General features: G+C 37.0%; 2 protein-coding genes across 2 annotated transcripts in view; one reads left to right on the top strand and one right to left on the bottom strand.

Moving 5' to 3' along the window:
- LOC137063791 (uncharacterized) overlaps positions 1-3559 on the top strand; it is a 19498-nt gene extending 15939 nt beyond the window's left edge. Inside the window, exons 15-21 of the mRNA XM_067435064.1 lie at positions 1-136; positions 240-290; positions 1565-1624; positions 1728-1778; positions 2167-2438; positions 2640-2833; positions 3427-3559. The exon at positions 1-136 is cut by the window's left edge and continues 281 nt beyond it. Coding sequence (XP_067291165.1) covers positions 1-136; positions 240-290; positions 1565-1624; positions 1728-1778; positions 2167-2438; positions 2640-2833; positions 3427-3559 — 897 coding nt within the window. The remainder of the gene's footprint in view (positions 137-239; positions 291-1564; positions 1625-1727; positions 1779-2166; positions 2439-2639; positions 2834-3426) is intronic.
- Positions 3560-4694: 1135 nt separating this feature from the next.
- LOC137064099 (uncharacterized) lies at positions 4695-13424 on the bottom strand. Its single transcript, XM_067435436.1, has 4 exons — positions 12568-13424; positions 9711-9807; positions 7605-7715; positions 4695-4932 (listed from the first exon to the last, which is right to left on the bottom strand). Exons 1-4 carry the CDS (start codon positions 12921-12923, stop codon positions 4699-4701), a joined length of 798 nt encoding a protein of 265 aa, XP_067291537.1. The 5' UTR covers positions 12924-13424; the 3' UTR covers positions 4695-4698.
- Positions 13425-16589: the final 3165 nt, after the last annotated feature.

The following is a 16589-nucleotide window of genomic DNA, read 5'->3' as shown; positions in this document are numbered from 1 at the left end:
TCTCACTCTCTCACTAACTCGCTGAATGTGAGTGTCGTAAATGATGTTAATTTTTTGTATTTGACTTTTCATACAGATGACGGCAACCCATTGGCCCTGATCTCTCTGCCTGCACCAAGCAGTGCATCACACTCAGGTAACTGCTTTATTGACTAGTTAGATTCCTTGCATCATGTAGAAGTTTCTTTTAGGATATCTCACACATTTATAATTTGTTTCTTTTTACACCGCTGACCCAGGCCTGTTAGCCCAACCATCTAGATCTGCAAAAGGATTTGCACTACAACAGGGTAACAAATTAATAACCTTTCTCTTTTCATCTACTCACTCACTCACTCACTCACTCACTCACTCACTCACTCACTCACTCACTCACTCACTCACTCACTCACTCACTCACTCACTCACTCACTCACTCACTCACTCACTCACTCACTCACTCACTCACTCACTCACTCACTCACTCACTCACTCACTCAAATACTCTCACTCACTCACTCACTCACTCACTCACTCACTCACTCAAATACTCTCACTCACTCTCTCTCACTCACTCACTCAAATACTCTCACTCACTCTCTCTCACTCACTCACTCAAATACTCTCACTCACTCACTCACTCACTCACTCACTCACTCACTCACTCACTCACTCACTCACTCACTCACTCACTCACTCACTCAAATACTCTCACTCACTCTCTCACTCACTCACTCAAATACTCTCTCACTCACTCACTCACTCAAATACTCTCACTCACTCTCTCACTCACTCAAATACTCTCACTCTCTCTCACTCACTCACTCACTCACTCACTCACTCACTCACTCAAATACTCTCACTCACTCACTCATACACTCACTCACTCAAATTCTCTCACTCACTCACTCACTCACTCACTCACTCACTCACTCACTCACTCAAATACTCTCACTCACAGTCACTCACACACACACACACTCACTCACTCACTCACTCAAATTCACTCACTCACTCTCTCTCACTCACTCACTCACTCACTCAAATACTCTCACTCACTCTCTCTCACTCACTCACTCAAATACTCTCACTCACTCACTCACTCACTCAAATTCACTCACTCACTCACTCACTCACTCACTCACTCACTCACTCAAATACTCTCACTCACTCACTCACTCACTCACTCAAATACTCTCACTCACTCTCTCACTCACTCACTCAAATACTCTCTCACTCACTCAAATACTCTCACTCACTCACTCATACTCTCACTCACTCAAATTCTCTCTCTCACTCACTCACTCACTCGCACTCACTCACTCAAATACTCTCACTCACTCTCTCACTCACTCACTCATACTCTCACTCACTCAAATTCTCTCTCTCACTTGCACTCACTCACTCACTCAAATACTCTCACTCAGTCACTCACTCACTCACTCACTCACTCACTCACTCACTCACTCACTCACTCACTCACTCACTCACTCACTCACTCACTCACTCACTCACTCGTTCACTAACTCGCTGAATGTGAGTGTCGTAAATGATGTGAATTTTTTGTATTTGACTTTTCATACAGATGACGGCAACCCATTGGCCCTGATCTCTCTGCCTGCACCAAGCAGTGCATCACACTCAGGTAACTGCTTTATTGACTAGTTAGATTCCTTGCATCATGAAGAAGTTTCTTTTAGGATATCTCACACATTTATAATTTGTTTCTTTTTACACCACTGACCCAGGCCTGTTAGCCCAACCATCTAGATCTGCAAAAGGATTTGCACTACAACAGGGTAACAGATTAATAACCTTTTTCTTTTCATCTACTCTCGCTCGCTCACTCACTTACACTCACAACTGTTAACAAATTCGCTCTGTAAACTTTCTCTACGTAATTGTACATTCGGAACATTTATATTGTTTATGTTGCTCCAATGATGTGTCAGCTTGATAATGTAGAAAACACCTAGAAGTCTCTGTGTTCAGTTTGTTTATATATTATAAACAAATATTGTTTACTTGTTTTGACATGGGACATAGTAAGAGCAGACATGTATATAGTGTTATATAAAGGAGTGACAGTCCTCCTCAGAAAGGTTTAGCTGGTAATTACATATTTATAAACTGTCCCACATTGTAAACCTATGATGTTGACATGAGTTCTGACATATTTTTGAACAGAAAATACTGTTATGTCCATGTTGGAGGCCATAGGAAAACCTATGGCCTGTTGCAGTGAGGAAGAAATGGAGGAGGAGAAAGAGAAGCATGAAAAACTCAACGAAGAAAGACATAGGGAAGATGAGGGAGTGAAAGAAAAAGAAAGGAAAGTGTACAAAGTTTTAGGAAGGCTAACGGCGCAAGGGAAGAGCTACGAGGTAGATGAAGAGGAGTTGAGGAGGAGGGTTAAAGCAGAGAACATGTCTACAAACATGTTCAGGATGTTAATAAGGGTTTGTATTTAAACTATGCATACATTTTAAGTATAAAAACATCATGTTGAATTATTAATAACATCCAGTCATAAACAGTTCACATAAAAACCCACTCTGCCCCTCATAGCTATTTACAGGCACGGTACAGTACATGATTGATATTTAGAAAGCCCTGCTCTCGTGCTTTGCATCTGTGACACTGTACTTGTTCATACATAGGTTGGCAAAAAAGATGTCCCACCCAATGTGCTGCAGCAGCCGAGAAAGGCAAAAACAAAGGTAACCATATTTAGCACATTGACAGAGGGCGAGGCGGAAGACCTTGCCAAGGGGTTTGGCATGGCACTGGCCAAACATTTGCCAAAAGAAAAACTGCTTGCTGGGATACCTGAAGAGGACATCCCAGCAACACTGTAAGTGTCTGTTTTCTCTCTCTCTCTCTCTCTCTCTCTCTCTCTCTCTCTCTCTCTCTCTCTCTCTCTCTCTCTCTCAATGACCTACAACTAATCATTTCTTGTTAGTCTCTGACTGTTTATGTAATTCTATGCTACACTAACTCCATATCACATTGTTGTGTCTAGGATTGCTGGCCTCTGAGGCCCAATAGGAAAATATGGTAGCAGCATGGATTTAGACAGATTTCTGCTTTTCTTTTTATCTTCAAGTACAAATGTTGGGCACATTAATGTTCTAGAAGTGTTTGTTCTGTTAACAGAAACTATTTTGGAGTTTCTTCACCCTTTTTTAAACTTAGTTGGCCTAATGTGCATTTTATTCTAATATTACCATTGTACAAACATCTTCAGCCTGCTGTCTAGTCCCTGTATCTAGAGGTTACATAATTAGAGAATGGTGTAATGTGTATTGCATTTAGACTAGGGCTATGATGCAAGTGTAATAATCCCAGTTTTCTGACATAGACAAGTGATTTAATAGCAGCATTGTGGTGAGTAGTTACTCAAGTATCAAACATTTTAATGTTTTTTATTATTATTATTATTTACAGGAGGAGCATTGAACGAATGAAGATCAATGTGCAAAACCTTGGTCCTGATTCAGACCTGGATTTGGTCACCCACCGCTTTGGGCCAACAGCAGTTGATATTTTCTTTTCATTTTTGGAAGACAGTATGAAATAAGATTTGACACAGAAAACAATGTATATTTATTTTCATAATCAATAGTTTTATTGCAACTTTACAATAACTGCACTTTAATAAAAAGTTCTTTACCTTACAAACCTTGTTTGTATTATTTTTTTGAACCTCTGATTGCTTTGTGTTTTCTTCTTGACTTGATAGGAAAACTTGTGACATCTGTCTTCATCTCTGAGGAAGTGTCTCTGTCAGTTTTTCTTTTTCGGTTTGCAAATAGTGGACGTACTTTACGTGACTTGTCCTCATCACAAAGTCTTTTAAAGTTCATATTTTCTTCTTTTGTCTGCACTTCTAGCTCATTTATTTTATGGACAATATCCTCAGGAATTCTCTTCCATGTCTGTAGAGTCTTTACTATACTTTCCAGTTTCCTGATAGTTGTACTACGCCTATCTTCATCTGCAATTTCATCCTCATTTGGTATTGGCTCCATTGAATTGTTAACAGGAGTTTTTGATTTTGTATCACTCAACTCATTTAAAAGTCCCTTTGCAAGTAGTAGACAAGCGCATTTTTTATGATATGTGAAAGTACAGCAATCACATAGATTTGTCACAATACATGGTTTTGATACTGGTCTTCCAAATAAGCTTTCAACCTCTAGTGTTTTTTGAGGCTTTGCAGAAATGGTATACTTATTCTTTTGAATCAAGTTGTTGGCATGGGCTTGCAGTTGTGTGTCCATGTCTGGAAAGGTCTCACCATCAACACAAGTGAGAAGACTTAATAAAATGAGATGCTTACATGTGCGTCCCCTTGTACCAGCTATACAGCTGCAGAACTGTTCTGCAGGGCACACACAGTAAACTACATGTGGGTTACTTTCAGATGGAACATTGTATTTGTATGTCTCTGTTGAAGCTAGATTAACTCTCATGGCCCAACCATTGTCTAGCATTCTCTGAGCAGACTTCTTTATTTCCTCCATTTGACTTTCCAGAGGGTTATAGACCCTCCCAGCAGACTGCAAATCCTGTATTATGTTGAAGTACTTGTCAGTCTTGTTCAGTAGCACATCAATCAGATGATCCAATCTACGGTTTCGTATGCCACAGAGGAATTGATATTTTAAACGGTGGAAGAATCTATATGGAAAAGAAAGCAGAGAAATCAGAAAATACTCAAAACCCTATGGTAGCTTTCAGTTTGTCCACTAATGAAGCAAACATGCATAAAAATGGTATATACCGTTCTATTAGATTGTTTGTGTCAGAGTCTCCATGCTTATAACACCTTCCAAAATTAGACCAGAGATGACCAATTGGCTCCCAGTGGTTCCTAAAGTACTTGCAGACATCTTTTAAGTCCTTAAACTGGCAGAGAAACATCTCAGCTTTTTTCTTGAATTCCTGGTCCTGTAAAAATCGATAAAGAAAATGTGTTTTGTTATTAGTACAAGAACTGCAGTTGATATATAGGTCATCCTTGGTAATCAGAGGTAATCCTTGATACAGACCTCAACCTAGTGTGTGCAGTCATGTTCTTGATTTATTATAATAAAACCATTTAGGACTAAATGAAACATGATAGAATAAACAATTCTATGATTCTATTTGCAGTAAGTAAAATAATTTTATATTAATAAAATATTTAATTTAATTTAAAGAAGACTACAAATAACTGAACGTGTCTGACTAATACAGTGTGAGCCAAATGAGTGTTGCATCAGGAGTCTGATTTAATTTATTGCGAGCACGAAGAGCTGACAGACAAGATGATCACTGTTTTCAAAGTGAAATGTACAACTTGTACGTTTTATTGTGAAAACACTTGCTTTGCAGCACTCAAGTGGCCGCGTTTTACTTTTGCTTTAGAATTAGCGATTTAAAAGCCCTTACAGATGATACTGGTATTGCTGATTAACCAGAAGAAAAATGTCTTTGTTACATTCATAATTTTAGATCAGATTAAAGGAACTGTATGTAAGAAATGTATTTCAATTAATCATAAAATGACCCTGATGTCACTAGACATTAAGAAATCATTTTAATTTCAAATACTTCAATCACTAGCTGCGTTTCCATTACAGATTTGCGAAAAACTTTTGCGATATTTCTTAAATGTCGATACAAAACTGTTGCCAAATGACAGCGTTTCCATAGCTGCAGTTATGCGACTAAAACGTTACTTTCCTCTCGCGATAGGTCAGTCCAAAACGATGGCACTTGGTAGGTTTGTACATCCCATCCATCACACTAGCCATTATTTTTATTGGAAGGAGACATATGTGTTATCCAAGCATTAATGGCAAGGAAAGCTCCTTAGGTTACTGAAGCGGCACGGATATGAGGTGTGTGTGTGTGTGTGTCAGATCTGCTTCAAGGTCTTCATGATAATGTAGCATTTCTGTGTTTAGAATCTAGTATTACTGTAATCCTATATTGTCTTTTATGAGTTTAATAAAGAACTCCGTCTCGTCTTCTCTCCAAACCGAACCCGTCATCTGTAAAGAATGATCGACTTTTACCCGCGCCAGGTTGACGCAGCTAGAGTAGAGCGAAATGTTTGAATTTGCATGGTAACTCAAATGTTTTTGTTTTTTTTACCACTTTCGTTATTTTGGCTAGATATTTCGTTTGATGGACATATGAACTGAATTTAGAAATGCTTTGGAAAAGAAAAAATGGCATTTAATAAACGAAATAATTTTTTTTGAAATGGAGACAGCGTTGGAGTGAGTGCATGCAAAATAATGAGTTCCCTGAGTCCACAAATAAAAAACGACAGTTTATAGTTTATAATTATGTCTTGAACTTATCTGTAGAGCTAAAAATGACAAGAGTATTGTGAATTGTTTCATCTCTCTTAAAGGAAGAAGGAAAAAATGAGAACGTCTGCGCTTTTATCGGCCGTGGGTTAAAGAAAACATAGCCTAACTACGAAACTAAATAGGCTGCGTTTAGGCCTAAACATTAGCCTGTAATATTATTATTTTAATTTAGCCTATATGTTGATTATGAAAAGTGAGCAGCATGAGTAAGAATCGCAATATGTTTGAGACCTGGGGAGTCACATGATTTTGATCACTTTAAGTTTTATTTTCTAGAAAGTCTTTCTTAATTTTTTTTTAGTTTTGTATAAATTGTATTTTTATTTTGATCGATGTTTCATAAATTAATTGCCTGTTTATTAAATAAGACATAAACTAAGATCGTCTGGAATGGATTGACGTGCGTAACTGGCCTGTTTCCTCGGCCTTTGAGTAAGGCTGAAAATACAGGCTAGCTCTTTCTGTTTTAATACATTTCTTGAATATATGTCTTAATTACAGTATATATAGCCCGTAGTCCTTATTAGGAGAAAATATATGTCCTTTTAACTACAATATCTTGTTATTACGACACAATTGAGGTGGAAATATAATATATAGGCCCTATGTTGCAGCAATGCGTCACCGCAACAGGTGACATGTAAATGCGGAAAAAACGTTTCCATTGCAGTTTTGTGAAAATGTCCTTTTTCAAATTGCCTGAAAAACCACCTCATGAGAGCGTAAAAACTTTTTTGCGATATATGGGAGTTTTTGCGAAATTGCCGCGTTTCCATTGGGCGTATTTTCTAATCGCAATTTCAATTTGCGCAATTTGAAGGGTAATGGAAACGCGGCTACTGACAACAGTAGTCTGGCCAGGATATTGTCATGTAAAAGTTGTTGTTGCAGCCCTCAACTGATGTTGATGTTGACATGTTGTGTTTTGGCCTGAAGCTCCACCCTCCACCTATCGGCCAATCACGAAGTCAGTAGTGATTTAAGCATCCGGGTTGTCTGCGCTACTCTAGTTACCACAGCTGCAAATCTACAAACGTTCCTGCTGATCCTGCAGCCAATCTGGCAACCTCGAGTCAGGGGGAGGGGGTATACCTGCAGTACCAGTTTTGGCCACAATCTAAAATACACTTCCTTTAAACTTATAGTCTAATAAATATAGTCTAATCAGCAACATTTAAAACTGGACAGCATTGCACTGTATGTATGTCACACTATAAGTAACAATTGCACTATAAAACAAATGAAAAAGCAACATACCGTGGAACAGGATTTCAGCTCTGACATTAACTGCATTATGTGTGCTCTCGAATCTGCCTTTTCAGGTCCACTCACACCAGATTCCGATCTTGACAGCCAACGAGTTACTGCCTGTGTGTAATAAATAAATTTGTAAATAAAAATAATTTATTTAAACTGGTGAGATATTCCATTGGTCTAATGAACGTGGCTAGAATTATTGTGTTAAATTGATGGCAACAACTCAAACCTTATAAAAAAAAAAAAAATATGTTATTATTGCTATAGTTTAGTCAAAGTTAAATCAATATTTGTGAATATCAGAGAATTAAGAGACACACTTGTGATGTCACCAGGTATTTTATGAGTTCACACTTACAAATAAGTCCAATAGAAAATTATATCTGTATTTGGCCTACAGTCTGAGGAGAGGGCTCCAAGCTCGGTATTTGGCCTGAACCCAGAGTACTCCCCTTGTATTCCTGGCTGAAGTAGGAATGAGTCAAGAGTGATTTTAACAAAAGTAAAGAAATCATACTAAATGTTTTTTTTGTACTGTCTCGAATAAGCTATTTTACATTTAAAAAAATGCTTTTTTTTACAAACAATCAATCAGTAATCTTTATTTATATATCGCTTTTTCAGTCACTATTGTTTCAAAGCAGCTTCACAGTGTTAAACAGGACAATACTGCAGCAGAATTAGATTTGGCTGTACTGTCGTTCTGGAGAAAACAGTGATGTTATCAGCTTATTTTAATTTATCATATAGCGACAATGTTGGCAGATCTGTATTATAGTTTATAGAATTAAATAAGACCTAATTCATACATTTTATTTGTATATTTAGTATTTAGTGTCCCCAACTGACCAAGCCAAGCCAGAGGCGACATACAGTCAACAAGAAAAAAAATTAGCTGAATTTATTACAATGACCCGTTCAAAAGTGTAAGAACCATTGATTCTCAATACTTCCACGGCACAATTAATACAATCCACGGCAGTGTGTCTTGTGATGGTTGTTGTTGAGTCTCTTGTTTGTCCTGAGCAGTTAAACTGACCAGTTCTTCAGAAAATTACTCCAGCTTCCGCATGTTATTTAGTTTTCCAGTATCTTTTGCATATTTGAACCCTCTCCAGCAGTGACTATGATTCTGAGATGTGAAAACAATTGAGAGACTCAATCACAATAATAATAATTTAAAAAAAAAACTCCAGAAAGAAACACGACGCATTAAGTCGTGAACAACGCATTCACTTTTGTTTAAAGCTAGGTTGAAGAGTTCTTATTTTGTATGGGTATAAATTTTACCAATGTAGTACTACTGCCCTTCAGAAGCAACAGGAGATACTTACCAATTAAGTACAATTTCAAAGTTCAAATATGCAGAAGATGCTTAAAACTGAAGAATGTGCAGGAGCTGGGGGATTTTTCTGAAGAACATTGGGCAGTATAACGGCTTAGAACAAACAAGAGACTAAAAAAAACAACCATCACAAAACACACACACAGCCATGGATCATCTAGAGAACAACACATTATTGAGAATTAAAGATTCATAAACTTTTGAATGGGGTCATTTTAAGAAATTAAACTTTTTTTTTATTGTCGCATTGTGGACTATATGTAAATATCATTTATATAAAATATCTAATTCAGGACAGCACTAAATAAAAAATAACATGCATTTTTGTATGATATCTTATTTAGTTTCTTGCATAGTCTTCCTCTCATGGTGATAGAATAGACACGATAATTGCTGATGGCAAGTTTCTGATAACGTGCCCCTCCTGAACTGTAAATAAAATATGTCTGGAACTTCTCCAAAGACAAAGAATGGCAGACTGGTGTGAACCTACATTGGGGTTTAACACCCAGATAATCTAGAGTAATTATATTGTTGTATTATGTTGTATCTACCTTATTTTGCAAGGCAAAATGAGTTTTTCTATCTACTGATTCATTAGCCACTGTAGATAAATAAATATAATAATAACTACCTGCTGTAAATCCTAAAACTGTTTGTGCCATGTGTTTACAATTACAACTTTACATTAAAATAGACTTATATTATTCGTTCAAAAGGAGCAAAAATCTAAGCAGTCATTTAATCTTAACAGTACTTACTTGGGTTACATGGTACCAACAAAGGAGAACGTCTGAGTCGCTGAATACCTTACGGATGGCATTGATTTCAGCCTGGTCTTTATCAACCATAAAGCACCTACGAAAATAAATACATGCTTACATAAGGTGAGAGGCAGAGAAAATCTTTAGAAGTTACTAATTCAAATTTGAAATCATTCTGTACATTGTAAATGCACTAAGATTTATATCTACAGATACTGCATTCATAGAATGCAGTTAAAGGGATAGTTCACCCAAAAATGAACATTTGGTGTTTATCTGCTTACCCCCAGGGCATCCAAGATGTAGGTGTGTTTGTTTCTTCAGTTGCTCGTATAATGCATGCCAATGGGGTCTAATTAGAATTATAAGGAGCTCTATGCATTATACGAGCAACAGTTAAAAATCTTCATTTGTGTTCTACTGAAGAAACAAACACACCTACATCTTGGATGCCCTGGAGGTGAGCAGATAAACATCACAGGCTCATTTTTGGGTGAACTATCCCTTTAACCTGATAACCGTCACGAGGACGAGGACGCACTGAAGGTCTCTTTGTTTAAATTAGCTCAAAATTACTATCAGATGTAAGTAATTACCTTGACAAACTATACATCATTAAAAAGATCTAAGACTAAAGTTTAATTTTTTTACCTCTGTTTTATTCTCAAAGTCTTATAGTGACCGTAATGTGTTAATATGTTCCAGGAGTTATGAATATGATCTTGGGCGTCGCTACCTTTTGATTGTAATATGCGCGTCATTTGCTCCCATTCATAAAAAAATCCTCCTTGGTCGTCATGAAGACACTCGACAAAACAACTTCCCTCAGGGCTTTTACTTCAAAAGTGTGCAGATGTGGAGAAATATTGATAGATTCTCACACGTTTGAGTCAAATTTCTATACAGAGAAGTATTATTTATTCAATCTTTATCCAAAATCCGCGGATGAATGATTATGAGAGCAGTAGGCTGTGATATGCTGTGTTTTCAATTCATTCTGGCAGCCGGAGGGCGCTGGAAAGCTGTACTACTGAAAATTCACCCCATGGGGAACACATGAAGAACAGACACACCATGTGACATTCAGGAAGTATCTGACATATGGACATATCCACACAGCTCCCTGGGATCGTCAGATCGCTATTTTATGCAGATAAACACGTTTTAAGACAATAAACACACAATCGCGGCAATATATGGTTGGTCTGTGTTCTTTATGCCATGTTGGGTGGTTTCATAATAGATGATATTTATAATGCAATGCTATTCCACATAGCTTTTAGCATTGTATATTTTCTGTCAGATTTTTTGACCCGAAGCTATATGAGATTACATATTGTTATATAAAACACTCTACATATAAAATATAAAGTGATATGAAGCAAGTTTTGAATAAAACATGATTTTAATCGTATAAATTGTTGTTTTGCTGGTGTGCTAAGCTAACATGCTAGCTTGCCCTAGATGCACCTGCCACTAAGTAAATACTTTATTTTTATGAACATTTTCTAAATGTAAAACTACTGAAATGCTTATTTGGACGAAATGCATTCAATAGAGTCTCAGTGAGGGTAAAGTGAGAGGTTTGATTTAGAAATGAGGTTTGAATAGAACAGTTTGAATAGAGAATCGTTAGTAATTATAATGCAGACAAAAGAATAATAATTGGAGCCATAACCAGTCCGCAGAAGTGTGAATGCCGGGGAGACAAACTGAATGGGGCAGTTTGCACCTCTAAACAATAGAGGCAATACAGCGACTGAAAGCTGAGAAGATGTGGCAATAAACATCAGTTGATATTTCAGCGATATCTCAAAATAAAATCACATGAAACGATCTTGTAAAACGTTTAATAAAATGCAGAGTTTTAGACTGATCATCTTCAGATCTGAAATATAACATGGTCAGACTTGTGGCTTTAGCTGTAGTGCATTTCTAGATTTCTCCAAGGCCCACTTCAATTTTATTTTCATAAAGATATATCATACAAATAAATTTCTAATAACTTTACAAAACTTTGAAGCTTATTATAGCTTTTTTTTATTATAAAAATATTATCATTTTGACTTTACAGTAAACTGCCAGGTGTCTGCTTTCAAATGAGACCATAATTATGCTTTTAGTGCAAAGGATTCACAAACTGTATTTGTTTTAGTCTGAGTATACATTTCTTAGGATTTTTTCAAAATTTAGAAATCAGCTTAACAGGTTAAGAAAACAAAGTTTTTTTCTTCATTGCAAGATTGTTCTCTATGCAAATAGTAAAAAATATATAATTACACATTTAGTGTAATGTGTGAAGCCATGTGTTCATGGACATCTTCCTGTGAATCAATTGTGTGTGATCAAAATATAGTGTTTTAAATGCATTTGTGATGCACTCATTTAGGTGATTTAGACAAATAAATAAAAAATAGATGCACTGTAGTCAAACAACTAGTCATAGAAAAAAAAAATTAACTTGTAATTAAGCTGACTTCAAAACCTGACTTTCATGAACCTGAAATAAAGGCATGCATAAAAAGTTAAATTTTAAAAATATATATCACCCAAAACTGTCAATTCTGTCATCATTTACTCTCCCTCAAGTTGTTCCAGCTTTGTTATGCTGAATACAAAAGAAGAAATTATGAAGAATGTTTGTAATCAAGCAGATAGCGCAACCATTGACTACCATAGTAGGGGGAAAATACTATGGTAGTCAATGGTTGCTTGGATCTGCTTGACTACAAACATTCTTCATAATTTCTTCTTTTGTATTCAGCATAACAAAGCTGGAACAACTTGAGGGGGAGTAAATGATAGAATTTACAGTTTTGGGTGAACTACCATTATTGAATAATGTTTGTATTACCTTGGAGCTACAGAAAATGTTGGTTTCAGCTTCTGTAGTGCCAGCTGAAGTGTGGCCTGCTTTTCATTTCCCAAGATGATATAGGCAACAGGTATGCCATGACCATGACTGTCCCTGACAACTAATGTGAATAAAGGAAAGCCATACTGGTTGACACCATGTGTTGCGTCCATAAACACAATCTCTCTTCCATATTCTTCTAGGTTATCTCTCATGGATGGTGTTTGAAGAACTATGACAAGATCAGTTAGATGACTGTGAGGCTGATAGAAAACAACAGAGTCTCTGAAAGGGCCCTCAAGAAGTTGTGTTGTGCTACTGGCATCATCTTTGTGTAGCTGATTTTTTCGCATCATGCATGTCCGGATATTTTCAATGTCTTTTGGGGTAACAAAATATGCTCGGTTGTTGAGATCAGTATGCCCCTTTTCCTTTGACCATTCGTGGGATTTTAAGAGAACTGTATCTGGTTTAACACCAAGAGATATTAGATCTTGAATGTACTTCACTAGCTCTGGACAAATTTTTTCTGAGTGACCCTCAGAAGAACTTGTTGGGTCATGTCCTGAATGAATGCTATAAATCCTTTCCACTAGAACCAGTTTGTTGAGCCAGTCAGTCCTCTTTTTAAAGGAAACATAGGCCTTACATCCTTTGGCCCTTCGACTTCGGGGTGTGTGTGCTCCAGAACGTTTGCATGTAAACAAGAAATATCCATTTTTCTGATTTTGCAGACTTGCAGAATTCACACTCCTGAAGTTAGCATCTTTGGAAGTGTTTATGGCAGCAAGCCGTTCTTGAATAAATTCATGAGCATCCGAATCCTTTTCTAAAACATGGACTGTTATACGTGTCTCTTTTTTATTTCCTTTAAATCTCTCCTCTTTGTATACAGATGTCTTTATAAATTCCTCCATTTTTGATGTAAAAAAAAACCCTAAAAAGCAAAGAAACACAAACAATTAGACAAAAAACAATCCATCCAAATCCATGATGATATCAAGAAAGCAATCCAATATTACTGTAAGCTTTTTTTCTAAACATTGGAGTAAAATGGAGATGTTACGTATAAGCCAACATATGCATATGATGGTCTGAAGACAACATCACGTAACAGAATCAGTCAGTGATGACCTGAGGTCAACATATGCATATGATGGTCTGAAGACAACATCATGTAACAGAATCAGTCAGTGATGACTTGAGGTCAACATATGCATATGATGGTCTGAAGACAACATCATGTAACAGAATCAGTCAGTGATGACTTGAGGTCAACATATGCATATGATGGTCTGAAGACAACATCATGTAACAGAATCAATCAGTGATGACTTGAGGTCAACATATGCATATGATGGTCTGAAGACAACATCATGTAACAGAATAAATCAGTGATGACCTGAGGTCAACATATGCATATGATGGTCTGAAGACAACATCATGTAACAGAATCAGTCAGTGATGACCTGAGGTCAACATATGCATATGATGGTCTGAAGACAACATCATGTAACAGAATCAGTCAGTGATGACCTGAGGTCAACATATGCATATGATGGTCTGAAGACAACATAATGTAACAGAATCAGTCAGTGATGACTTGAGGTCAACATATGCTTATGATGGTCTGAAGACAACATCATGTAACAGAATCAATCAGTGATGACCTGAGGTCAACATATGCATATGATGGTCTGAAGACAACATCATGTAACAGAATCAATCAGTGATGACTTGAGGTCAACATATGCATATGATGGTCTGAAGACAACATCATGTAACAGAATCAGTCAGTGATGACCTGAGGTCAACATATGCATATGATGGTCTGAAGACAACATCATGTAACAGAATCAGTCAGTGATGACCTGAGGTCAACATATGCATATGATGGTCTGAAGACAACATCATGTAACAGAATCAGTCAGTGATGACCTGAGGTCAACATATGCATATGATGGTCTGAAGACAACATCACGTAACAGAATCAGTCAGTGATGACTTGAGGTCAACATATGCATATGATGGTCTGAAGACAACATCACGTAACAGAATCAGTCAGTGATGACTTGAGGTCAACATATGCATATGATGGTCTGAAGACAACATCATGTAACAGAATCAGTCAGTGATGACCTGAGGTCAACATATGCATATGATGGTCTGAAGACAACATCATGTAACAGAATCAGTCAGTGATGACCTGAGGTCAACATATGCATATGATGGTCTGAAGACAACATCATGTAACAGAATCAGTCAGTGATGACCTGAGGTCAACATATGCATATGATGGTCTGAAGACAACATAATGTAACAGAATCAATCAGTGATGACCTGAGGTCAACATATGCATATGATGGTCTGAAGACAACATAATGTAACAGAATCAATCAGTGATGACCTGAGGTCAACATATGCATATGATGGTCTGAAGACAACATCATGTAACAGAATCAATCAGTGATGACCTGAAGTCAACATATGCATATGATGGTCTGAAGACAACATCATGTAACAGAATCAATCAGTGATGACCTGAGGTCAACATATGCATATGATGGTCTGAAGACAACATCGTGTAACAGAATCAATCAGTGATGACCTGAGGTCAACATTTGCATATGATGGTCTGAAGACAACATCATGTAACAGAATCAATCAGTGATGACCTGAAGTCAACATATGCATATGATGGTCTGAAGACAACATCATGTAACAGAATCAATCAGTGATGACCTGAGGTCAACATATGCATATGATGGTCTGAAGACAACATCGTGTAACAGAATCAATCAGTGATGACCTGAGGTCAACATTTGCATATGATGGTCTGAAGACAACATCATGTAACAGAATCAATCAGTGATGACTTGAGGCCAACATATGCATATGATGGTCTGAAGACAACATCATGTAACAGAATCAATCAGTGATGACCTGAGGTCAACATATGCATATGATGGTCTGAAGACAACATCATGTAACAGAATCAGTCAGTGATGAATTGAGGCCAACATATGCATATGATGGTCTGAAGACAACATCATGTAACAGAATCAATCAGTGATGACCTGAGGTCAACATATGCATATGATGGTCTGAAGACAACATCATGTAACAGAATCAATCAGTGATGACCTGAGGTCAACATATGCATATGATGGTCTGAAGACAACATCATGTAACAGAATCAATCAGTGATGAATTGAGGTCAACATATGCATATGATGGTCTGAAGACAACATAATGTAACAGAATCAATCAGTGATGACTTGAGGTCAACATATGCTTATGATGGTCTGAAGACAACATCATGTAACAGAATCAATCAGTGATGACTTGAGGTCAACATATGCATATGATGGTCTGAAGACAACATCATGTAACAGAATCAATCAGTGATGACCTGAAGTCAACATATGCATATGATGGTCTGAAGACAACATCATGTAACAGAATCAATCAGTGATGACCTGAGGTCAACATATGCATATGATGGTCTGAAGACAACATCGTGTAACAGAATCAATCAGTGATGACCTGAGGTCAACATATGCATATGATGGTCTGAAGACAACATCGTGTAACAGAATCAATCAGTGATGACCTGAGGTCAACATTTGCATATGATGGTCTGAAGACAACATCATGTAACAGAATCAATCAGTGATGACTTGAGGCCAACATATGCATATGATGGTCTGAAGAAAACATCATGTAACAGAATCAATCAGTGATGACCTGAGGTCAACATATGCATATGATGGTCTGAAGACAACATCATGTAACAGAATAAATCAGTGATGACCTGAGGTCAACATATGCATATGATGGTCTGAAGACAACATCATGTAACAGAATCAGTCAGTGATGAATTGAGGCCAACATATGCTTATGATGGTCTGAAGACAACATCATGTAACAGAATCAATCAGTGATGAATTGAGGCCAACATATGCTTATGATGGTCTGAAGACAACATAATGTAACAGAATCAATCAGTGATGACTTGAGGT

Source organism: Pseudorasbora parva, chromosome 24 (assembly GCF_024679245.1).
Source record: "Pseudorasbora parva isolate DD20220531a chromosome 24, ASM2467924v1, whole genome shotgun sequence".
Lineage (NCBI taxonomy): Eukaryota > Metazoa > Chordata > Actinopteri > Cypriniformes > Gobionidae > Pseudorasbora > Pseudorasbora parva.
Note: the sequence above shows the minus strand (reverse complement) of the source record. Positions and strands in the feature narration are given on the sequence as shown.

What these genes read in the sequence shown, in the direction of transcription:
- LOC137064099 (XM_067435436.1), bottom strand. Translation starts at nt 12,923, where the DNA reads ATGATGCGAAAAAATCAGCTACACAAAGATGATGCCAGTAGCACAACA. An exon ending in ACATTTTCTGTAGCTCCAAG is followed by an intron (nt 9,808 to 12,567) that starts GTAATACAAACA and finishes TTATTTTCGTAG; the next exon opens with GTGCTTTATGGTTGATAAAG. An exon ending in GTTGGTACCATGTAACCCAA is followed by an intron (nt 7,716 to 9,710) that starts GTAAGTACTGTT and finishes TATTACACACAG; the next exon opens with GCAGTAACTCGTTGGCTGTC.